Source organism: Anser anser, assembly GCF_964211835.1.
Source record: "Anser anser genome assembly, chromosome: 1".
NCBI classification, from domain to species: Eukaryota; Metazoa; Chordata; class Aves; order Anseriformes; family Anatidae; genus Anser; species Anser anser.
Genome location: NC_139720.1, coordinates 4,759,772 through 4,783,713, shown reverse-complemented (window position 1 = coordinate 4,783,713; position 23,942 = coordinate 4,759,772). Strand labels below are relative to the sequence as shown.

Here is a 23,942-nt window from a genome sequence, read left to right as displayed (position 1 = left end):
CTCACAGGCATGTTCCTGGCGAGCCCCAGCACTCATACACGTTAGGGGGGATGCCTCCAGTCTGATGGTTATGGTACAAATGCACCTGAAATTAGAATCCTACTTCCCTTTGTAATCATGGGGAGAAACTGGACCCTCTTTGGAGGTGCAAATCATCTCATCCAAACACAAGCATCTCCACCAGGTCCAACAAGTGGCACCTGACAAAACCCTATTTCCTTCCAAGGGCTTTGTTGGGGTACAATGGGTGCAGCTCAGTTATAGGTCTCCCTGCTGCTGCCATCCTGAGCTACGTGATATAAGTCCTACCTCTGGTGGCTGCACAGCCCCAGTGAAAACAGAGCACAAGCATAGACTCCTCCAGTGAGGCTTGCTGACCTTGCTGCCTTCTTGCCAAAATAGCGAACAGAGAATATTTTCTTGTGATACTCTAAGAGGTTTCACTCCTCCTGCCTGGTCCAGCCTTTTGTTTGCAGTGATCACACTGAAAGTTTGATGACAAGCTTTGTTTGCTACATAGGACTCAAAACATGCTGAGACGCCTGCCCACTAAAGGGTAAACACATTTTCCTTTTTTCCAAGGGAGATGCCTCTCACAGAACAGGTGAAAAATTAGCCTGGTTGGGTTTTGTGTTTTTTGTTGTTTTTTTTTTTCTACTTAATCCAAACTTGTTTACTCATCCCAAGAAACCAAAGAGCCTGAAATAACAAATGGAAGGGACTGAAACACCACAAGGTTTGGCTGCCCCATGAAACCCGATCCATCTTTGATGTGTTTGTGTGGGTGGACATGAGGGCAAAACATAGCCTGATATTTCTAAGTCAAACATAAAGCAAACGACCACTAGAAAACACCAAAAAAAAAAGTGATATCAAAGCACAGAAATTTTAAGTCTCTTCCTTCTTCTGACATAATTATTCTAATGCCACATGTGGAATGAGAGTAGCACGAGTTGTCTTAAGACTCCTTTTTAGCAGTATTATTGGGTAGAAGACTTTTCAGATCCCTTTAGCTCTTTCCCTGGGGCACATATCTCTGGTTCCTGCAAGCTGGCTTTGCATGGAGATATTAGATTAAATCTGCCAGGCATTTCATTTCATTTCTCCTTCCCTTCCATGACAGATGCTTTAAAATTCACATCACAGGTTGAGCAGACTCTACAACCCACTAACTAAATCAAGCCCTTTTTGGTTTAGGAATCGCTTGCGTCAAATGGGGCAAACGCTAGACCTGAATAAATCATCTTTAGGGACTGGCGGAGGGACAGGACAAAGATAGCCACAAACCCAAGAAAGGCCTAAATAGTAGCTGGCACATTTTTCTTTTTTGGCGGAGCTTGTATTTGCTGGATGAACCAAGCTGTGCATAGAAGGGGTATCAGTTTGCAGGACGGCGTGTTGTCTTTTCCAGTACACTGAGCCCGATCAGCAGTGGATAACGTCTCTCTGTGTTGATCCACCCCTCCTTTCTTGGCTCAAGCATGGGAAAGCTCTAACATTCCCCACGGACCATCCTGTTTTATACCTTCCCAAGTCCAATCGACTACGTTCGAGGGGATGCCTGCTCTTTGCTCCAACCCTCAGGGTCCCCAAAGGGATAAGGGAGGTATCAGGACCACCAAAGACTGGAAATCCCTGAGTCAAGGAAGAGCTTGGACCAGCGAGCATGAGAAGGGAGGCCCCGCTACCGAGCGCTACTGTCACACTTACATTGTGCAGCTTGTAGTAGAGCCCGCAGGCGTTACAGACGGGATCGCCGTTGGCATTTCTCCTCCACAGGGTGGTGGTGGTGGTCTGGCAGTTCGCGCAGGACGTGCCCGCCCTCCTGGCTGCAGACTGCGGGAGGGGGGGGACACGGGAGGGAGAGGAGAGGGAGAGAAAAACGCACGCATTAAAAAGGTGCAATCAAAAAAATCGCTGAGAAAGAAAACATCAACTGTGCAAGACTGACACACATCAGCAGAGGCCTCCAGAAACTGGCTTGTGAGAACAAATAATAATTCTGGAAAAAATCCCCGAGGTACTTTAATCCCAAATTATATATGAACTGAATCAGGTGCCAAAGGGCATCCTAAAAGTGAGTGCTAAACCTCTGATAGGACTCATCAAAATTAGCACTGCTGGCACAGCCCATTCCAGAGGGGAAAATAGTATTTAAATGCCAACATGTCTTTCCATCTTAATTCTCTCAGACCCCCCAGGGGTCTAATTCTGCAGTCAGGGCCTGAACCAACAATTGCAGGAGTCAATGGCATGAGTCATGTCGGCTCCGGCGAGCGCCGGATGAGACCCGCGCCTTGCTTGGTGGGCAGCTGCTCTCTGGGTCCGACCGCAAGTGTGGCCCGGTCCCATAAATTTGGCTCCGCTTCAAAGGATATGTGCTCCAGATCGGAAATAACACTGCGGCGAAGAGCGAGAATCCCAACTTTTTAATTACACCCTTTTGCAGCCTCAACCTTCATGTTTATTTAAGGACTGGTAATGAGGCTGAAAGAAGAATTTACCATTTCATAAAAGGGGAGGAACAAAACAAAACAAAAAAAAAAAGTATAAGTATCAAGGTGTATAAAGAAACTTTTTTTTAACTGTGATAATGATTTAGGAAAGCCAAATCTAGCCAAGTCACTTCTCATTCACATGTATGAATTCATACTTGTCATTTAAAAACTGTAACTGTGGCATACAAATTGTCCTTCTGCCACTGAAGGAGGAAAAGGAGTCTGCACACTTTTATATGAATGTGGATGCATGCCTGCGTGTGTGCAAGTGCCTACAGCTCCCAAAAAAGACCTTTAGATCCCACTCCTATCTCTTCTTCATCAACATGACACAGTCCCAGAGCTCTGATTTCATCCCGATGTGCTGCTTTCAATGGGACTGCTCATGTGCTTAAAGTTAAAACATGTGCTTAAGCGATTTGCCAGATCATAGCAATGCTTGGCACCTTGCAGAACTGAGCCTTTAATGCTCTCTTTTGTGCTCTTACTGTTTCAAATTTACCCCTCACCCCACACAGCAGCACACTGTAGCACATCCAACATTTAAAAAAAAAAAAAGTACCGCATCTTTGGATACCGTACAGCAAACCCAAAATGCAAACATGGACACTGGCACAGCGCTAGCATTAATACCAGCTCTTGTTAGGTCATGTTGCAATTTTAATCATAATTGAATGTGGCGTAGGTGGAGAGAGGACGGGTTGGTTTTGTTTTAGATAGAGTAGGAATATTTTTTCTTTTTTAATTACACAAAAAAAACTGTCTGAAAAATAAATAACGTTGTGCCCACAAGCATTAAGAAGTATCGCAGAGTGCCTGCTCTGACAGCAAGGGGCTCTCACCAGGCAGCGTGAAAGGTTTTCTGGTTGCAAAAATCCATCCAAAGAGGTTGAGACACCCCACCATGAACAGCAGAGCCCATAGGACGCATTTGCACACATACACCTTTGTCCTGTCCTCCTAGGGACTGTGCCAGGGCCCCAAAATTGCTTCCTATCAGAACCCCTGGGTTGGTAGGCATGCTTCATGCGCAGCAAGGACGTAACTCCTTGCAGAGCCGCACGCTCGCCGTGACCCAGCGGCCAAGCACGGGTGGCTCGGAGGCTGGATTGAGTCTCTCTGTGGCAGCTTTGCCCTTATCAAACCCAAAAATCAAGCCTAAGGAAATTTCTGAAAACCAGTGATATTTGACTCAGCCCACACAGGGGAAACATCCCCTTTGAAGACATTTGGGGTTTCTACGCAGCGCTCACCGTAATTTCTCCTATGGTAAATGCGTTTAAAGACACGCCTGGTCACCACCTTGCTACCTTTTCAGGATTTCAAGCAGATCCTCACCGGCTAACTTTAAATACACAAATAAATCACAGTGTCCACTGCCTTCTCTAAAACCTCTTCCATCTGCCACATTCTCCCTACAAAACCTCGGCATCATCATCTGAATATTTTAAACCCTGTTCTCTTTTGGTCCCAGACTGTACTTTTCACGGTGCAGTTTAAACCAGAGACACCAGCAGCAGGCAGGAAATAATGAATAATAACACTATCGTAAAAGCTCCCAGGAATGGTTTCCACCAATACTCATCACTGACCCAATCCTAACCATGTTATGGGATGGCAATAGGGTGCCCAGTGTCCTCTGGAGGACCAGATATTGGATGGGAGTGAGGACACAACTTCATGCACAGGTTGGCTGTGCTGACACTGATGGAAAGGTGGAATCAAGGAGGGTGCAGAAGGAGGAAAAAAGCGCTGATGAAGATGTTTATTTTAGGGGTGTTTTCCATGCCCAAATTTACATGGGGTGTCCAAAAATCCGCAGGTGACAGCTTCCTAAAATTAGACTACATGCACCATTTCCCTCAGAGAAACTGCCTGTAGTCCTTCCAAAACGAGAGCAGCCGGACAGGGAAACGGAGATCTCTGCATCCACGTGGGCAGGGAAAGGGAGAAAATTCAGAGGAAGGTTTTGACTCAGCAGTGACGGGGCTGCCACAGGCTTTGATGAGGATCGAAGGGTCGCCAAGAGGGATGGAGACCATTCAACCACAGTGGTGGCTCGGTACCACCTGCTTAATCCTGCCCCCCCCCCCCCCCCGGCAATGCCTCCAGACCCACAACTGTCCCCCCCAAAATGAAGCAGAGTTCCCTGCACCTTCTCACCTTGCAAAGCTCGATCCATCATCTCCCATAAAGGAAGCCCTTACAAAGCCACCCATTGAACTCAACAAAGCTTGGGCTGGGTTCTCAGCATCTAAGGGTTTATTTGACTTCCCTCTCCAGCCCATCAGAGCCCTTTCATTAGTTGCAACGCACCGGGGATCAGAGCCCACAAAACTACGCTAAGGTCAGGCAGGAAGCTTGTGGCAGAGCAAGAGGTGCATGCCACAGCCCCCAACCCTGTGCCTCTGTGCTGCCTGCCCCTGTCCACTCGTCTTCCAAAGCCAGGGAAGATCAAGTCAAGCCACGGGCACACACGTGTCCCCATCCCTTTACAATGAGATGTGAATGCAGGTCTGGCTCTGGTGCCTTCTGATTATTTTTTTTTTTGAGAAAGCAGGAGAAATAAATATAGAGAGGAAGCAGGGGAAATATATATAATTATAGAAATAAATGTATGTTTTTCCAGGCAGTGCTGGAAAAAAAAAAAAAAGGAAAAAAGAAAAATCCAAAGTTCTTAGTTAGCAGAGGCTATGTGCAAAGAATGGGAACTTTTTGCAACTTACACTTTAACTGAAATGCCCAAGATAGAAGTGATTATGCAAGACAAGGTCTCCCTTTACATTTTTCATTCTTTTTTCTTTTTTTCTTTTTTTTCAAGAGTGACCTTTCAAAATGTATTTATTTATGTATTCCATTTTACATGTGCTGGGCTCGGGGTGATTCGGGACATTCTTTCATGGTTCCATCAGACACTTTGTGAAAGCTCTACCCCCTTTCCAGCCGCTTTCCTATCCTGCCTCCCCCTCTGCTTGTTTGGATACACTCAAGCTCCTGTGTGTTTGGGCTGGGGAAACAGAGCTGTTGTTTATGAGTTATCTCCAGGGCCCAGATATCCGGCAGCTTTTTCCTAGGAAGTTAACTTTACACATAAAGAGAGAACGAGAGAGGGAAAAAAAATAAGAAAATGAAGTGTGTGTGTGTGTGTTTAAGACAGAAAGGCCGGGGGGAGGAGGAGAAGAGAATGAGAGAGCTGCACAAAAATTAAAAATCCCAACCTGCACTTCCCTCCCTAGAAAGCCTTTCCTTTTTCCTAATGAGGCTATGAAAGACGAGCCTGAGCTCAGGGAGACCAACATTTTCTTGTAAGGGAAAAGCGCAGGGGAAGGCACTGAGCGTCCATCCCCGAACATGCACAGCCGAGCTCCCACACTGGCACGTCGCAGCCATCCCATTTGCTCCATCAGCCCCAAAACCCTGTGGGGATGCAAGAGACGCTTTTCCTCCACCTTCTGAGCAGCCCCCAGGAGCCCGCTCACATTTTTAATCTGAATGAAACCAAACGTGCCTTGATTCGAAACATTCAATAACTTCCCAGGCAGGGAACATATTTTTTTCCCCCACTTGATATATTTTTCCCCTTGTGGTTTGCCTGATTATTTGCCAAATATACTTCAGCGCATTTATTAGCCGTGCCCACAGCTTCCAGACCTTTTTGTGGCTTCCAGGGAAATTCATAAATAGATCACTGGGGATGCTATAACATATTGCCTGTGTACATTACGGTCACGAGGCCTGAAACTATGAGTTCACTATTATTTCTAATAGTTACGCAAGCATTTCTCCTTCTCCCAGCTTGTGTTGTTGCGGGTGCACACTCGGCTTTGCACACTCGCACCCTCTGCCATCCCCTAGCTGGTGGCAGCAATGGGGTGGCAGCAATGGCATGGTTGGAGACATACAGTGCTCGGGGACAAATGACCACACCAGGACCAAATGGTACCAGGACCATCAGCTGAGCCACCATCAGCTCATGTCCCCCACCACGGCACCAAGGGGGGTGGAAACACACAGGGAGCTGTCTGGGGGGCCCCAGAGAAACCCTCTTCTCCTGATATCTCCTTGGTCACTGGGAAGTGCCCATGTCCCTTGGAGAGAGCCACCATCCTCAGGTCGCCATGCAGGAACACTGCACAGAGGCCTCTGCCCTATCGCAAACTGGGAGAAAGCTCATTTTTGACTTACAAAAAAGTCATGAATCTTGATTTTTTTTTAAACCTGCTCTGCAATTTGTAATAGAAAAAATCATCTGAGGCCCATGCCACATGGGAACGTCCCTCTGAGCATCCTCCCTCCCAGCCCTCTGGCACGGTGGGCCCAGATTTTGGGTCTGGCTGAGCTTCCCGTCTCCATCCTAGGCTGTGGACAAGAAGCAAAAGTTGCATAAAAAAAATAAATAAACTCAAAAAAAATCAAACATGGAAACTCACCAATCTTCTCTTGGGTTTGATCAGGGGCCGGTTCTGCCCGTTCATTTTGTGATAGAGTCCACAGGCGTTACACAAGTAGTGCCCGGTGCCGTCTCTTCTCCACAGGGGGGTTGAGGTAGCCCCACAATTTACACACTCCCTGCCTTCTGGAAACAAGAGAGCGCATGGATCACTTAGGGAAAGCAGAGGTGAAAGGGGATGGTGAAAGCTCCCCCCACCCCCCAAAAACCCTCCAAAAGACCCGTCTGTGCCAGACCCTGCCTGTCCTCTCCACACTCAGGATGTCGAAGCAAAGTCCTGAGGTCATGTCTGAAGGACATCCTGGGCAGAGGTGGGGGCACTCAGACCTGGTGAGGGCTGATCCTGCCCACCCAATCCTCACACCCCCATGCCATCAGCTGTATTGTGTTCTGTTCCCTCACCCAAACCCTAGGGCAGCTCGAGGGGCTCCCATGAAGCTCTCACCCTGAGGCCCTCCAGCAGGAAGGACGTTGAAGGGTTGGCGGGTCCCCGTCACCTCTGGAGTAAGGACTCCTACGGCCCTCTGGTCCCCGTCTCACTATGTGGACCAGACAAACCTTGACAGGCTATAAAAGGAGCCCCTGACCCTCCTGAGATACCAAAGTTTTGTCCATGAACCCCTTTCCAACATGTATGGGGACCCCAGGGTCACTCCTGGAGCATCTCCCTGGCGCGCAGGGGGTGCACGACCCAGGGAGGCTCTTCCTTTGGCCTCAGGTCAAGTCAAATCCTGAACCCCCAAAATAACCATAGATCAACAACCCAAACACCCCTCCATCTCCAGCCAATCCACAATCACTCTGCTGATACCCGCTATTGATTTGCAATTGGTTTGCATATTGGTTTGCAATTAAGCTTTCACTGCTCAGCCGTCAGGGCTGCAGAAACCCCTCTGCCTTCCCCACTGCATGTAGAGCCTGATGGTCCAACACCAATTTGGGGGATCCCAAACGGTCCCATGCCTGTTGAAAGTCTTTTCCATCTCCTCCCCCTCCTTTTTGACACCCGTTTATCCTCTCCCTGGTTATAGGGCATCTCCACCAACCCACTGGCTCCCAGCACAGAGGGGATGCAGATTTAGGGGATGCAGTTGTTCCTCCCAGCTACTTTCGGAGGGCTAGGTAGTCAGCTGTTGTTGTATTTCTTGCACCTAAAGACATTGGCAAGCCATCTGAGAGCTGCAGCAGACCTCGGCTGGCCGGAGCAGAGTTAACCCAGCACACAGCTCCCCGCTGCCCCAGCCCGCGCTGCGTTCGAGCAAGAGGCATCCGCACCCTAACCACAAACGGCAGCCGTTCTTCCAGCACCTTTGCGCTAAAACCCTCTCTCCCCACACTCCAAAAAAAAAAAAACTTAGAATGATTAAACAAAAAATGCAGCCGTTTCTCCCTCTTTCATCCTGCAGAAACACCCCCTCCCTCCTTTTCCTGCAGCCCTTCGCCTAGCCCCATCCCCCTTTGTCTGCGAGCTTCCCAGCTTGCTAAAATCGACTTTAAAAAGAAAAAAAATAGGTGTTGCTCTCGGGGTTGGTTTATCTCAAACCGCAGATGTCTTTCTAGAAGGTAAAGTAACAGAAAGTGGCAAAAGGAAAACAAGAGGGAGGAGGAGAAGGGGGGCAAAACGGTTTGAAAATCCCGCGCAGCCGGTGCCCCGGCTGGATCTGAGGCTCGGAGGGCACCGGGCAGGGGACGAAGTCGGAGCCCGGCCCCGCAGCAGCCACCGGTCCGTGCCGGGGCCGGGAGGGAGCTGCTCCCGGTCATCCCCGGGTCGGTTTTTTTTTCCCCTCCGGTTAGCCGGGGCAGCCGCTCTGAGAGCGTTTGAGTGTCTGTCCCTCTCTTTTGTTTCACTCCATCTCTCTCTCTCTCTTGCTTTCATGTACAAAACATACAGGTCTGGGGTTTTTTGTCACTCTAACCGCATCCGGACTCTATTAAAGTTCCTGGCGCTGGATAAACAATGCAACTGTCGCGTGCAGCAGTCTGAAAATAATTGGATTAGCTCAAACATATCAGCTAAATAGAGACAGTCCCTGCTCAGACAGACAGAGTAAATGTCACCCTGGAAAAACCCTGAAAACTGATCTCATTCATGCCAGGCAACCCTGCAGCAGCCTCCACGGAAAAAAAAATATATATATATATATAATATATATATATATATATATATTGAGAGGGGGGAGAAAAAAAATAAGAGTTTTGACTAATCGTCCTTTGCTCTGCGCACACACACACACACGGGCTCACCCAGCACCCTTTGGTGCCCACAAATTCATAATTCCCCCTCCCCGCCGCAGCGCAGCGGAGCCGCGCAGGATGCGCAGGGAGCCGGGGACCCCCCCCAGCAGTCCCTCCTTGTCTTTTTCCCTAGGAGGGATGCTTCTGGGGTCCGGTCCTGGGGCACGGAGCTGGTTGGGGCCGGGGGTGAGCTGAGGGCAAATCCCGCCCCCCCCCCCCCCCCCTCCATCTCCCAGCCTCCCGGCGCCGCATGGGAAGAGGCCCTGGGCTGAGCGAGGCGGAGGGCAGGCGGGGGAAGTTGGCCGGGATTTAAGTGGCATTATTAAAATCCAGAGAGATACACTAATGCTGCGGTTCCCTCGGTTTCGCTTCCTCGTTAGACGCCGCAGCTGAGCACACACAGTTTGGGGCAGCGGAGGGGGCAGGATCGGACCCGGGGCAGGGGGGGCAGCCCTGGAAGGGAAGGGCATCCCTCAGGCTAAATAAGGGGGGATTCGGCTCAGGGCAAGCTGTAGGGTCAGCAAGTTTCCCCTCTTTTTCATCCCACGAGTGTTTATGCGCATCCCTCTCTGCGTGGAGGATGTGGCCGTGCACCCTCTTTGCCACCCCTATTGCTTCCTCCCCTCTCCCGAGCATCTGGGACAAAAAAAAAAAAAAAAAAAAAAAAGCCAAAAACCCTACCTGTGCTTGACCGTGCTTTTGGTCTGGATTTGCACCCGAACCCGGTAGGCGATCCTCCTAAGAGGCTACTGGGGGGAAAAAGTCCAGAGCCATATTCTGGGACGTACGGCGGGTAGGTAGTGATGGGGTGATGCGCGGAGGAGGTGGCTCCCCCTAAAGAGGCCATGCTGCTCCGAGAGTGGGACGACTCCAGCTTCATGGTGTCGGCCAGGGACACCTGATATTTGATGCATTCCTTCTCGTCCTGCCGGCTGGAGCCGGTGGAGCCGGGAGTGGAGATGGACGGATCCGGGGACACATCTTTGGGAGGGGTCGGCGGGAAGGTGAAAAGGTGCGGGCTGGAGTGGCCGGCGGATAAAGTGGAGGAGGAGGCTGGTGGGTAGACGGAGAGGGGTCCCGGCGAACTGTGGTGGATAGAGGTTTTGGAGAAAGGGCTGAGGTTCCAGGGGGAAGCGCTGTGGTGGCTGCTCAGCGCCTTGCTCCCGTCCAGCCACGGCAGCGAGCCGTGCAGCAGCGGGGGGCGGCACACCTGGCTCCCTGCGCGGAAAAAAGCACAGCAAAAAGCCGGTTACATTCCCCTTGCACCCCTATGAGCCCGTCGCGGGGGGTGCCAGCCTGCGCCCCCCATCCCTTCCCCCTCCTTCCCCAAAAGCTCGGCTGGATCTCGAGTGCAGGGCGAGCAAGAAAAATCGCATCTGGTGCAGACCCCTCGGCTTCCCCCCCTTTAAAATTAAACTTTTAACGCTGTCATAGCCCCGAAGTGGTCGCCCTGATCCTGCAGGACCTGGTAGCCGGGCTGGGACCCCCCCGAGCAGGGATGCCCTGGGACACGGAGGGGGGATATGGCCAGCCCTGCTTGACCCTGTCCCTTCCAGACAATCCCAGGCAGGTTTTGAAGGAAAGATACCGCATGAAATTGCCAAGCCCCTGCTGCAGAAATCATTTTTCTTAGCTGGAAAATAATTTGTCAGTCACTTCCCAAAAGCAGCCGTGGGCTACAAACCCTGGGCATATTATGGACAAACGGAGAAGACCAGAAGATGCCCAAAAACGGAATTATAACCTTTCCAGCAGGGCTGTTAAACTTTGCATACTGCCCCAGTTTGCTTTTTTTTTCTTTTTTTTTTTCTTTTTTTTTTCTTTTTGTTTTTTTTATATCCATCAGGCTGTCCTCAAATGTTAGACAGCGTTTTTGTGACAATATGGCACACGCAGAGAGAGCCAACTGTCTGAGAAGAAACTCTCCATTCCCTTCGTATCACAAAAGACTTTTCACTTGTGTTTTAAAATACAGACCTGGATTTGGGTTAGGGGGACCACTAGATCTACCTAGATTTATGCAGTCAATTTTTTTTTCCTTTGATTATAAATGTTCCGAAGGGATCGTACCTAATATTTTAAAATAACTTCTGCCTTTGTGGAGAAAAAAATAAAATAAAATTCAAAGAGTCAAATCTACCCAAATCCACAGCGACTTGAACAAATCGCTAGAAACTGAAAAACACAGTTATTCACCTGGAGGAGAGCAAGTTTGTGCCTGCTAGTAAAGCTCTGAAACACAATGACAACTAGAGGTCCTTAACCTCTCTAGGTATCGTGATACGTGTGTACAGACTGCTAAATATACAGAAGGAGAGATGCAAACACAGATCTATCGAGCCACAGATAGCAAAGGAGCGGGTGCAGCATGGACACATATGTTTGCATGGGAGCCTGTGTGTGTCTAGAAGATCTCCAAGCTACTTTTCACCTTACCAGACTTTAGTGAACAATACTGAAAGTAACTGCTCAAAAGGAAGGGAAGGTGGGTTATACGAATAGAAAGGGTCAAGATTCATTATCTTCTCCAGGAAGTAGCATAGTAAATAATATTCAGGCTAGATCAGAGAGACCGCAGTTCCACTTTCTGCTGATATATTGGGAAAAAAAAAATGAAAAGAAGAGAAGAGAAAGAAAGGACAAAGGCTGCTGATCCTTAGAAATAATTGTTTTAAATGGACTAATAGGCGAACAATGCAGTTACTGAGCAGAGCCTAATGCAGCCTCGCACTCAACAAGTAGCCGAGGGCCGGGAGCAGCCCCCGGAGCCCAGCTCGCTCTTCCCACCTTCTTCGCCTTGATTTTGGGGTGATTTCCACGGCAAGCCTCAGGCTTTTTAGATTCCACCACTTCGGAGAGGTCACCCTGTGGCTTTGGAAATCAGCGGCTGGTTGTTTCCCTCATTTTTTTATTATTATTTTCCCCCTTTCCCTAATTTTTAACCATAGAGGCAAACTCGAGCCGCGTACACTGGGTCGCTCCGATCCTTCTTAAAAAGATGGCACCAAAACTTTCATCCCTCCTCAGACCTGGGCCCCGTCGGCCCCAGGTATTTTGCCTCCTCTCTAAAAGCTGTGGCCCAGGAATAAAACTCAGGCTGTGGCTCACTACCTTCCTGCAGGACAGGGAAACACAACAGGGCTGGTGTCTAACCTGCTTGCACCTCGGGATTTTTCTTCTTTCTTGTTTTCAACACGCGCCGTGGTGCGGCCCTGGGTGAATGTGCAAAACTTTCAAATCAAGCCTAACAAGCTCCCAAGGTGCAAATGAAATATCCCAAGCGTGAGGACAGCGGGGTCATTCTCACACCCCTGCTCTACAGCTTGCTTTTTTTCTCGAGATCAGCTAATCGTGCAATAACTAAACACCCTACGAAAAGCCTGTTCGCCTAATTAGAGGAAAATACCTAAGTGAGAGAGAGGGGGAAAGAGAGAAAGACAAAAGTATGACAGATGAAAGAGAAAGAGGAAGACATAGAGCAAGAGAGGGGAAAAGTGGGAGTGAGGAAAAAGAAAAAAGGCAGAGAGGAAGGAAGGGAGGAAGGAAGGAAGGGAAGTAGGAAGGGAAAAAGGAAGGAAGCAGAGATGGAAAGGAGAAAGAGAGAAAGAGAAAAAAAATGAAAGAAGAAAAGAAGGAAAGAAGGAAAAGAGAAAGAGAAAGAAGGAGAAGAATTAAAAAAAAAAAAAAGGAAAGAGAAGAAAGCGGGAAAAGAAAGCGAAAAGTAGCCAGGTTGGGACGCCTTTCTCCCAAGCCAGCCCCCAAATCCCCCCCCGTGCCGTAGTTTCCCAGGGGCTCTGCCCGCCGGCAGCCGGGGCTGCTCGGAGCCGCCGGGGGTCGGGGGGGGTGGGCAGCGGGGGGCACTCACCGTGGTGGGCCGTGGGGTATCTCTGCACGGTGGCTCGCACGGAGTTGCCGTAGTACGGGGGGACGGGGTTGCCTTGTCCGTCGATGTTAAAAAGTACATCCACTTCCTCGGCGAGAGGATACTGCGTGGGGTCCATGTAGGTATGGCCAAGGGTGGGGTGGTGCGAGTCCGGGTGCTGCCCATTGAGCACGGCCGGGTGGTGGTGGCTCACCCACCGCGGCTGGTCCGTGGAGACCTCCATCTTCCGCGCTCGGTGCTCCGCCGCTGCTCTTCCTCCTCCTCCTCCTCCTCCTCCTCCTCGGCAGGGCGCGGGGGGCCGGCGGTGGGAGGGGGGGGACGGTGCGGAGACGGTGCGGAGTCGGGGAGGGGGGGGAACTGCTCGGCGAAGTCGGGGTTGTTTCTGTTTTGCTTTGGTTTTATATCGGAGGGAGGGGGGGGGTTGCGGTGATGAGCGGCCGGTTCCAAAAATAAAAGTAAAAAATAAAAATAAAGGAGGAGAAAAAAAAAAAAGGAGAATGTAAAAAAAAAAAGAAAAAAAAAGAAAGAAAACAAATAAACTCAGGGAAAAAAAATCTCTACGAAGTGAGATCCCCTCGGTATCTTCCGCTCTTTTGCAGATGTTTCTCTTCTTTGATCACCTGTAACGAGAAAGAGGAAAGGGAAGGAGCAGAGAGAGAGAGAGAGAGAGAGAGAGAGAGTGGCAGAGAGAAACGTGCTTGAGAAGCTCTGAACTTTAGCACCTGACTTTTTAGGCAGCAGCAAACCCATCCCATCCCGCGGCAGCCATCCCTGGGAAGCGCCTGCTCTGCCCTGGACCCACCTCTCCCAGCGCCTCTTTCTCTTTCGCTCTCTCCCCGCCCGGCTCGCAGCAGCTCCGGCCGCCGCAGCTCGCTTGTTTTGCCCTTTTTTTTTTTTTCTTTTTTCTTTTTTTCTCCTTTTTACCCCCCCTTTTTTTTTTTCGGGGTCGCCGCGGTCGTTTGTTTATTTGTTTGTTTGCCCAATTTGCACCTGAGAAGCTCTGGCGGCTTAAGCCCGGTGAGAACTTGTGCCATTCGCTGCGCTGCAGCCTAGAGCCACTTTGATTGCTCATTAATTATTATGCAACCGAGAAAGGGAGGAAGAGAGGAAAAAGAGGGGGGAAAAAGAGAGGAGGGGGGGTAATGCGATAGACAAGAGGGTGGGGGTGAAGGGAAGGAGCGAGTGCAAAAGGAGGGGGGAAGAAAGGGGGAAAAAAAATAAAGTCGCTAAAGAAATTCCGCACAAACCTTGGTGGAGAAGCAGTATGTGACCCAGGAGGGATGAAGCTGAAAGTGCTTGATCAGATCAGATTGTGCTCGCTCGCCCTATTTTTTTTTCCCTTTTTTTTTCCTCCCTCTCTCTGGTTTTTTTTTTTTTTTTTTTTTTTTTTTTTACAGGGAAGGCATTCTTTCTGAAAGGAGCAGGATGGCGCCAGCCGGCTCAGTGCTTACAGACAGCTGTGGCGAGACGCAACTTAAGGAGGTTCCAGTGTCATAAGCACGGGGGAGGCGGAGCCTGGCCCCGGCTGAGGAGGGGACCGGCGGGGCGCACCCGGAGCCTCCGCGCTGCCCCCGCCGCGCACCCGCGGGAACCCCGCGCCGGGCGGCGCAATTTCACCAACTTCTTTTTTCCCTCCCCTATTTTATTCTTTTTTTCCTATTCTCTTACTCTGTTCTTTCTTATTATTTTTACTATTGAATTTTCTTTCTTTTCCTTTTTCCTCTTTTTATTTTTTCTTTTTCCTTATTTGCTTTTTTCTTTTCCTTTTTTTTCCCTTTTTTCCTTTTTCCTTTTCCTTCTTTTCTTTTTTCTTTTTCTATTTTTTTCCTTTTTCCTTTCTTTTTCTTTTTCCTTTTTCTATTTTTTCCTTTTTCCTTTCTTTTTCTTTTTCCTTTTTTTTTTTTTTCTTTTTCCTTTTTCTCCACTTCATTTTTTTTTTTTTAAAGGGGTTAACTAACTTTTCCCGCTGGCCACCAAACTCTGTGAGAGGCAGGCAGTTCCCGGACGTTATGCGATGGAGTGGGGCCGCTTCCCCTCTTCCACTCCCCAGCACCTCGGGGGTCTGGAGGTTCAAGAGCGGCCGGATCCCACTCCAGGATGCGCCGGCAGGTGCAGCACCTCCGAGGGCTGGCGACCCGAAAGGCGGCCGCTTCTCTTTGCGAGGGGCTGCCGGCGGCTTTAGGGCTGCTCCCTCTGAGGATTTGCTTTTTGGATATAAACTCTGAGAAGGAAATAATACAATTTGGGGGCTTTTTTATTTTTTTTTGCCCAGTTCTACCGGAGATGTTGCTTCTCCTGGACACCTACCGGAGCCGTGCAGGGGACGTGCAGCAGGGCTTAGGACGGCTCCGCAGACCCCTTCGGGACGTCCCCCACCCCCCGTGTCCGCGCTCCGTCCCGGCCGTCCCCGGTCTCGAACCCGCGGCTCCCCAAGGCGCCTCCCGCCTCCCTCAGCCAATGGGGGGCGAGCAGGAACCGGGGCGGCGGGCGCGGGCCACGCTGATTGGCTACTGCCCGCCCCCCCCCTCCCGGTCGCTGCCTTGAGCCAGGGCATCCCCTAGCGGGGACGGGACGGGACCGGGCGGGACGGGACGGGACGGGGGGAGATGGGGAGGGATGGGGGGAGATGGATGGATGGAGGGGGCTGGGGGAGATGGAGGGGGCTGGGGATGTGGGGATGGGGGGGGAGTGGGAAATGGGGGATGGAGGGGGGATATGGGGGAGAGATGGAGAGAGGGGAGAGGGAATTGGGGAGAAAGGGAGAAGGGGAGAAAGGGAGGAAGAGAGGGAGAGAAAGACAAAAAGAGAGCGAGAGGAAGGGAGAAAGAGAGGAAGGGAGTAAAGGAGAACGAGAGGGGGGGGAAAAAAGGAAAGAAAAAAGGGGAAAACAGAAAAAAAGGAAAAAGTAAAAAAAGAAAAGAAAAACGAGAGAAACAGAGAGAGAGAGAGAAACAGAGAGAAAAGAAAAGAAAAGAAAAGAAAAGAAAAGAAAAGAAAAGAAAAGAAAAGAAAAGAAAAGAAAAGAAAAGAAAAGAAAAGAAAAGAAAAGAAAAGAAAAGAAAAGAAAAGAAAAGAAAAGAAAAGAAAAGAAAAGAAAAGAAAAGAAAAGAAAAGAAAAGAAAAGAAAAGAAAAGAAAAGAAAAGAAAATGGGAAAAATGAAAGAAAATGGAAAAATGAAAGAAAATAAGAAATAATGAAAAAAAAAAGAAATAATGAAAGGAAGAAAAGGAGAAATACTGAAAGAAAAAGCAGCAATTCAAAAAGTCACTCACGGGGCCGCTTTGAGCCTGCTGTGTCTCCGCACAGCGACCAGCCGGAGTCTACCCGGGTGCGGGAGGAAGCTCAGCTCCTCTCGGCACTTTTTATACGGGGGGGTCTAATTAAAACCCGGGGTTCCGCAGCGGCGGCAGCGCCTCCCGCGCACCCCGCTCCCCGCCGCTGCGCGGGGCTGCGCGGATCGGGCGGCCGGGCAAGTCCTCGGCAGATGCGCGCTTCCCTGCGCCAATTTTTGGCCCCGATTTTTCACTTGCGCTGCCGGCAGGGCCGGGGGGGATCCACCCGAATGTGAGCGTGGGGCACAGAAACACCGCTGAGGTTGAATTTTCGGTTCAAGCATTAAAAATGGTCTGTATTTTTAGACGGATATTTTTGAAAATACCGACTTGGGGCAAGTAGAAAAGCCGGGGACGGGAACCAGCCGTGCGGAGGAATCGGGACGGCCCAGCCTGGGGGGAAAACGCGCCCGGTGGGGTTAGGGGCTTGTTGGGTACCGAAGGGGATAGCAGCCGGGGGGGGGACAACCCAGGATAAAGGGGGAATAAGGGGGGGGGGGGGAAGTCCGGACCCCCCCGGCCCCGCTGCTCCCCTCGCTGCCCGGCGCCTCCAAGGCTCCGGGGGCAGCCGGGCACGGCTGGCGGCATCTCATCAGGGGGGCAGGGGGGCGTGCGGGGGGCACCCGAGATGGGGGGGGGGGGGGGATGCTCACGGCCTTCCCCGTGGATTTTTAACTCGCTCCGGGCTCGACTTCCCTCTCGCTTCGGCTCTGCAGGAGCCGCTTTGCCCGATTTTATTTTTCAGGGTCCCGCGCCCCAAACCCTCCCCCTGGAGGGGGGATATTTTTTTGGACAGAAGTGGCCAGGGGAAGCCCCTCGCTTGCAAAGTATTGATTTAAAGGCAAAACACAAACTTTCCGGCCCCTACCCCAGCTCTAAATGTGTTTTGTAAAGGTGAGGCCGGAGTCTCTCCCTTTATCCCTCCTCCCTGCATTTCCCCCCAGCCCGAGCCGTCCCTGCGGGTGGGGTTGGTCGCCAGCCCTTCGCAAAAATCCCTTTAAAAGAAATCCCTTGGGAGGTGTTAGGGGGAGGGAGGTGGCACGGGCTGGGGGGCAGGTGAGCTGGGACCACCCCGCTCCACTGCCGCTGTTGCAGCTCCGGGACCTACAAGCGTGGGATCGCAGGAGGGGAATTTCCCTAGAGAAGTCACAAAATTGCTAAACCCTCGAGAAAATGAGCTTTTGCCCCCATCCACGGGTAGGGGAAGGTTTTTGCAGTCGCCACCTTTCAGCTGGTTGGAGGGCGAGGAGAGCTTGACGCCAGATCAAATTAGCACCATCCAACAAAATGCAATGCAATGCAATAAAATAAAAGCGACGGTTGCAAGAAAAAAAAAATAAAATTAAAGCAATGAAATAAATCGGTCGCCCCAAAGCCTGCGCGGTGCCGGGGGCTGCCCCAACGGGGCGGGCAGGGGGTGGCGGGGGGGGACCCTGCTCGTCGCCTGCCCCCCGCTGCCGCAGCCCCGATTTGGGGAGGAGGGCACCCGCTTTCAGATCCGCTTTGCTCAGCCTGCCCTTGCCTTTTCCTCCCGGTTCCGCAGCCCCGATCTGTCTATCCCCTTCCCTGCCGGGGGAGAACCGTGTTGGGGAGGGCAAAAACACACACACCCCTTCCCGAAATAAATAAATAAATACGTAAATAAAGCGCAAATCCATAATTTTCTCCCCTTTCCTTCCTATAACCCGTGATCCCCTTCTTTTCTTTCATTTTTTTCTTTTCCCTTTTTTCTTTTTTCTTTTTTCTTTATTTTTTTTCCTTTTTTTTCTTTCTTTTTTTTTTTTTTTCCAGGATCGCTGGCCTTGACCGTCCTTTTCCCAAGCTGTGGCCGCAGATCCATCACCTCGCCCCCCCACACACTCGGCAGCCCCCAGCAGGGTTTCCAGTGACAGCCCGGCGCTAATAGGATCCCTTTGTTGGAGCAATTAGCCCCAGGATCGCCCCCCCCAGCCGCCCCATAAGGCTCTCGGGGGTTAATTCTGCCGGGGGAGCCGGGCTCCAGCATCCCTCCAAGCCAGGGGCTGTCAGGCTGCGCTTTGGGGGGGGTTGCGATGGGGCGAACCCTGGCCCTGAAAAGTCAAAACCCATTTGACAGAAGTCCCAAAAGGAAAAATAATAATAAAACTCGGGGAGATGGGGCGGGTACCAGCCTACCTCTCCCCTAAAAGTGAGCGTTCAAAAGACACGACCCCCCCACCAACACCACCAGCACCCTATTATCCCCAGGCCCTGCTGTTATAATAGGTTTTGAGGAGGTTTTATGGGGCCGGGGCTGCCCCGCTGCCTCCGGCCCCTCTCTGCTCCGTCCCCAGTGATGCCCACCCGAGACAGTGGCACCGGCGTGGGTTTCGCTGCCTTTTTTGGGGGGCGGGGACAGGCAGAAAAAGCCCCCTCCTCCCCTTTTACCCCCCCTCGCACCTTCCTTTTAGACGACAATTGACTGCAAGCGGATTAAGTTACGTTTGCCGGGCTGGGGTTTTTACAGGGTACCAGAATAGTACAGGTAAAGCTGTACAAACAGCCGGGAGCTACGAATCGGAGGGTTATGGAGAGGACACGGCCCAGGGCAGAGCTCCCAAGATTTTTTTGCCTTGCTCTCTACCGAGGGAATGGGGTCGGGGAGGGAAAGGCGCTGCCCCATATCCATCGCCCCCTCCCGGGGCACGCAGCCGGGACCAGCCCGGTGTGCGGGGAGCTGCTGAGATAAGGCCGGCTTAAACAAAGACGGGTAGAGGAGGGAACGGTTCTTTTTTATCCTCTCTCTTCTTCTTCTTTTTTTTTTTCCCCCTCCGTCAATCAGGCAAGGAATTGTGATCTCTTCCCCCAACGCCACCCTCTCTCTAGCAGGATAAACGAACCACAAGCCAGCAATAAATAATAATAATAATAATAATAATAATAATAATAATAATAATAATAGAAACTCCTACAGAAAAAGAGAGATACTACACTGACATTTCTGCCTCTCTTCTTTCAAGGCAGCTTGTCCCCCTGAGCCTTCCCCTCCGCTTCGAAACCAACAACATGTGCGGTTTTTTTATTTATTCTTTTTTTTCTTTTCTAAATGCACATATGTGTATGTTTCCGTTCGCTTCTAATAATTCATTTATCTCCCTTTCGTGCAGATCGGGAGGAAGCAGACACACACACACACGCACACAAAGAAGTGCCGAGCCATGCAAATCGAGCGAGAGCACAAATCAACTTCTGATTACATCGGCTCCAATTTTTCCTCCCTTCGTGCAACACAGCAGAAGCACACTTTTTTTTTTTTTTTTTCAGCGCAAATGATGCTATGTGATGAGGAGGGAGGAAGAGAGGGGAGGGGGGGGGGGAAACCCTGCTCTGCCGAAGAACAGAAATTCGAAGAATTAAAATTGGGAGGAGAGAGAAACCGGGACTTTTCTTTCCCCTCCTCCCCCCCTCCTTTGAAGCTGAGAGGAGGGCTACTGCCCCGGGACACTGCAGGAGTTTAAAAAAAAAAATAGAAAAGAAAAATCTGAGAAAGATCAAAAACCGGCTCCGCAAGTCCCAGCGGCGACCTCTCCCCCCGCCGCATTCCCCAAAGCGCGCGGCGCAAACCCGGAGCGGAGCCGGGCGAGGCGGCGGGGGGGGACCCGGGGGGGTCCCGGGTGGTGGCCCTGTCACCCCCGCTGCCTGTCCACGTCCTGCTCCGGGACGGGAGGCAGAGCCCAGCTCCCTTCCTTCCTTCCCTCCCCGTTTCCCTGCTCCTTTTTCCCGCAGCGCAGCCCCGGCTTCAGGCTCAGCACGGTAAGTCCCTTTTTTCCCCCTTTTTTATTTTTTATCTTTTCCCCCTCCCGTCTTTTCTCGGAGGGGTGGCTGGAAAAGGGGTTCCACCTTTCTCTCTTTCTCTCTTTTTATTCTCCTCTCCCAGCTCCTTTCTTTTTTTCTTCTCCTCCCGCTCCAAGCTCCGCGAAGAGCATCCGCGGGCACCGCTCCCCCCGGCACGGCGCTGGGGTCGGGCACCGCTTCCGAGAGGTTCCGGCAGATTAAAAAAAACAATAAAAAAATAAAAGAGACGGGGAAGGAGAGGGGAAAAAAAAAAAAAAGAGAGAGAGAGAGAGACAGAGAAGAAATACTTCAAATCCCACCCCAAAAAAATCCGGTGAGGTTAAGGAAATGTACATTACCAGCCAAAAAAAAAAAAGGGGGGGGGAAGGAAAGAAAAAAGAAAATGAGCCGCTGTATTTCCCCGCTGCTGAGGCTTTAAGCAAATGATCTCCCTACAATAATCAGCCGGCGGCTCCCAGCGCCGGGGATGCGCGTCCCGGGGCGGGGAAGGGGCTCTCGCTTTGCTCGCATCGGTTTTGCCTCCCAGGAGCGTTGTAGGAAATAGATGTGAAGGTGAATTGAACCGATTTCCACGCAGCCCGTGGAAAAGGTGAGGCTGCCGTCGGGTTTAATGACTTTTGGGGTTCTTTTCTTCCCCCATAAACCCCAAACCCTGGGATTTACGATGAAGCAGAACACCCAAACTGACGTGAGAGGAGGCGGCGGAATTAACACCGGCTCCTTGCCGAGGTGGAGAGACATATCCTGACCTCCCGGCACCCAAACCGGAGCGATTTGCTGCGGGAAGAGCCCGGCTGCCGCTAGCTCAGAGCAGTCCTCGCACCCCCAGCGCCCCCAAACCAAACCTCCCCTGTCCACAGCCCCCCGGCCCTAACCCGCTCCGTAAATGTAGGGCTCGCATTTGGTGTCCCAACGTCCCAAATTCAAATTGGAGGGAGGGGGACACACGTCTGCCCCGATTTTGCACTCCTTGCTGCTGTAAAGGGGTCTCGTCCCTAATTCCTCTGGGGTGCTGTCCCCTAGAGGTGCCCTTATAGGCACCTTTCCGTCCTGGGGGCCGAGCAGAGCGCCCAGGCAAGCTGCGGGGAAGCAATTTCTCCTCGATTTTTACCCCCCCTGAAATTAAAACACCCCCTTCGGCTCCGTTAAAAATAATAATAAAAAAATAAAAATAGTTTTTTATTTTTATTTTTATTGCCGGGGAGAATGAATGAAGCGCTTTGCCCCAGCCGGAACAAAGTGCGGGGGGGGGGGGTTGCCCTACCCTCTCCCCCCTTCCTCACCACTCTTTTGCTCCTCTCCCTCTGTCCCCAGGCTGCCGGGACCCACCGGGACCCCCTCTGCCCGCCCAGGTGGCCGGGGGTGCCGAGCCCCGGCTCCGCACCTGCGGCCCATAAATAATGGGGAAAACAAGCAGGGCCGGCGGTTATTAATTAGCCGGTTTCATTAAAATCCATCCCCCAGAGCCCTCTGCCTGCGCACGGACACGCGAAGGTAAGAGGAGAGAAATGGATGCGCACGTGCATTTTTTTTCCTTATTTTAAAGGCGCTCGGTGACAGCCTGCGCGCATTTTTGGACAGCCCAGGCTCCCTGCTGCCCCTGGGCAGGACGGTGGCACATTTCCTACAAGGGGAGGGTGGAGGAGAGGGACCTGAAGCCGGGAGAAAAGGGAAAACCAGCCTTTAGCCTTCGGGCACCCAAAAGCCATCTCCCCGGTGGGATTGGGGACAGGGAACCGGGGGGGTATTCGCGGAGATGTGGGGTGCGGGCCTGGAGCAGAGCCATCCTCCTCCTCACCTCCTCCTGAAGCCGGGCTAGGCATGATTTGGGCTGGCGAGGTATAAAACAAGGGAGATCCGCGGAAAGGAGACGCGGGGGAGCTCGCCCTAATTACGTCCTATTAGAAGCGTATATATTTGTTGTGTATTATATACCTTTGTTTAAATACGTAGCGTTAAATATATAGCCTATAGGGCGCACGCACGGCGCGGATCGCCCGAAATCGGGTCCCGGGTGGGGAGAATTACGCGTGGGGGCAGCGCAGAAAGGCGCGCAGCGCTTTGGGAAGGGGGGCTGCGTGGCTGCACCTCTTTTTTTATCCCCATAAAAAAGCCGAAATGGGGCACGGCAAGGCCCCTTCTACCCCCCTCCCCGTACCGAGGTTAATATTGCACGGGCAGGGCTGACAGCGCCGTGCCCCATTCCGTGCCCCCCCCCCAGCCCCAACCATCCTCACCCCAGCAGCCAGAGGCAGCCCAGCTCCTTCTCTTTTCCTAAATTTCTCGTCCCTCCCGGGCCGGGGCTGCCTTTCCCCAAGGTCACCGGGCAAAGCCGCCCCTCCTTGCACACCCCCAGCAATAAGAGGCGGGGGGGGGGGGCGGCTCGGGTTGAGTTTCAGCCGGCGGCTGCTGCCCTTTGAGCCCGGCTCCCCTCCTAATTCCCTCCACGTGGAGAAGGAGCAAAAGGAGGAGGCGAAGGGGTGAAAAATAAAAAAGAGAAGAGAGGGATGGGGAGGCGAGGGGTGGTGGTGGGGGGACGGGACACGGATGCACTGACCTGGGCAGATGCTTTTTATTTTGTCCCGCTCCGCTGGAGCTCTCAGCGCAGGAGTGCGGGAGGAGCGGAGCGGCGGCTGCTGGCATGGCGCAAGCTCCCACCCGGGGGGAAAACCTGGGGGAGCCGCATCCTCCAAACGCCCACCCTGCCCTCCTCCTCCTCAGGGCTGGGCTGAAGAGCAGAGCTCTTCCGGGTTGGGAAAGGGCAGAGAAAGAGGGAGAGAAATATGATGGGCTATTTCTCTGCACACCCAGCCCGGCTAAATCACAGGGGGCGGGCCGGGGAAAGGGGGGGGGTTGGGGGGGGGGGGGCGAGCCGGGTCCTTGGGGCTCGCAGAGGTGTGAGCGTGATGAAACCCGTCCCGGCAGCGGCTGTCACTGCCGGGAGCCTGCAGAGCCTGGCGAGAGAGAGAGGGAAAAAAAAAAAAAAATAATTGTGCCTGTGATGGTGCAAATAGCACCGGAGCGAGCCCACGGCTGCACCGAGAGCTTTCGAGGAAAAGCGGTGACATTGGCTGGGGGGGGCTGAGCCTGCCCTGCTGCCCCCCCTCCTCCTCGGGAGGGAGTTATATCGAGCCATTATTATTATTATTATTTATTATTATTGTTATTATTATTATATGTGTATAGGGGTACGCGATCCAAGAAAAAAAAGATAAATCCCCACGCACGCCTTGGCACACCTGGGGGGTATCTCTCTCCCCAGTGTCCGTCTGTTCTTCCAGGGCTGACCTCAGCGCCAAATTTCCCCCCTTCCCTCCCTGCTACCTCTCTCCCCACGGAGAGCAGCCCCGTACCCCAAAGCTGGGGCATGTTTTCCCTACCCCCTGTTGGGAAAAACAACCGCCCCCCGAGCTGCTGTGGATTCGGGGGAGAAACCCCCATGTCCCTGCGTTAAGCGACCCCCCCCTCGGCGTTTCCCCATATTTCCGCCGGGGGGGTGCTGGACTTTTCCCTCTTTCCCTCAGCCGAGAGGCTGAAAAATCCCATTTTTGCCCATTTCGCTTTAAAATAAATACCCCCCCCCCCCCCCCAACCTTCCTGCAGCCCTCCCCGGGAGTCCTGCCGTGTGCTGGAGAAAAAAGGGGAAAAAAACGTCGGATTTGCACGCTGGAAAACTTGCCCGAGGTTTAGTGGCGCTGGTTTTTCCTACTGAAGGTCGGTGCCTTTGGCT

The 23,942-nt window shown here is 51.9% G+C and overlaps 1 protein-coding gene across 4 annotated transcripts in view; it reads right to left on the bottom strand.

The window, feature by feature from the left end:
• The window catches only part of GATA3 (GATA binding protein 3), a 29,125-nt gene extending 5,992 nt beyond the window's left edge, over window positions 1-23,133 (bottom strand). The window contains exons 1-5 of one of the 4 annotated variants that reach the window (XM_083844499.1): window positions 22,770-23,133; window positions 13,049-13,686; window positions 9,865-10,401; window positions 6,929-7,074; window positions 1,711-1,836 (exon numbers count right to left, since the gene is read on the bottom strand). In XM_083844499.1, coding sequence (XP_083700625.1) covers window positions 1,711-1,836; window positions 6,929-7,074; window positions 9,865-10,401; window positions 13,049-13,289 — 1,050 coding nt within the window. In that variant the 5' untranslated portion in view covers window positions 13,290-13,686; window positions 22,770-23,133. Of the gene's footprint in view, window positions 1-1,710; window positions 1,837-6,928; window positions 7,075-9,864; window positions 10,402-13,048; window positions 13,687-13,868; window positions 13,972-16,339; window positions 16,801-22,769 lie in introns of those variants that run through there. The other 3 variants (XM_083844501.1, XM_083844500.1, XM_083844498.1) reach the window with 3 other exon arrangements.
• Between the last annotated feature and the right edge of the window lie 809 nt (window positions 23,134-23,942).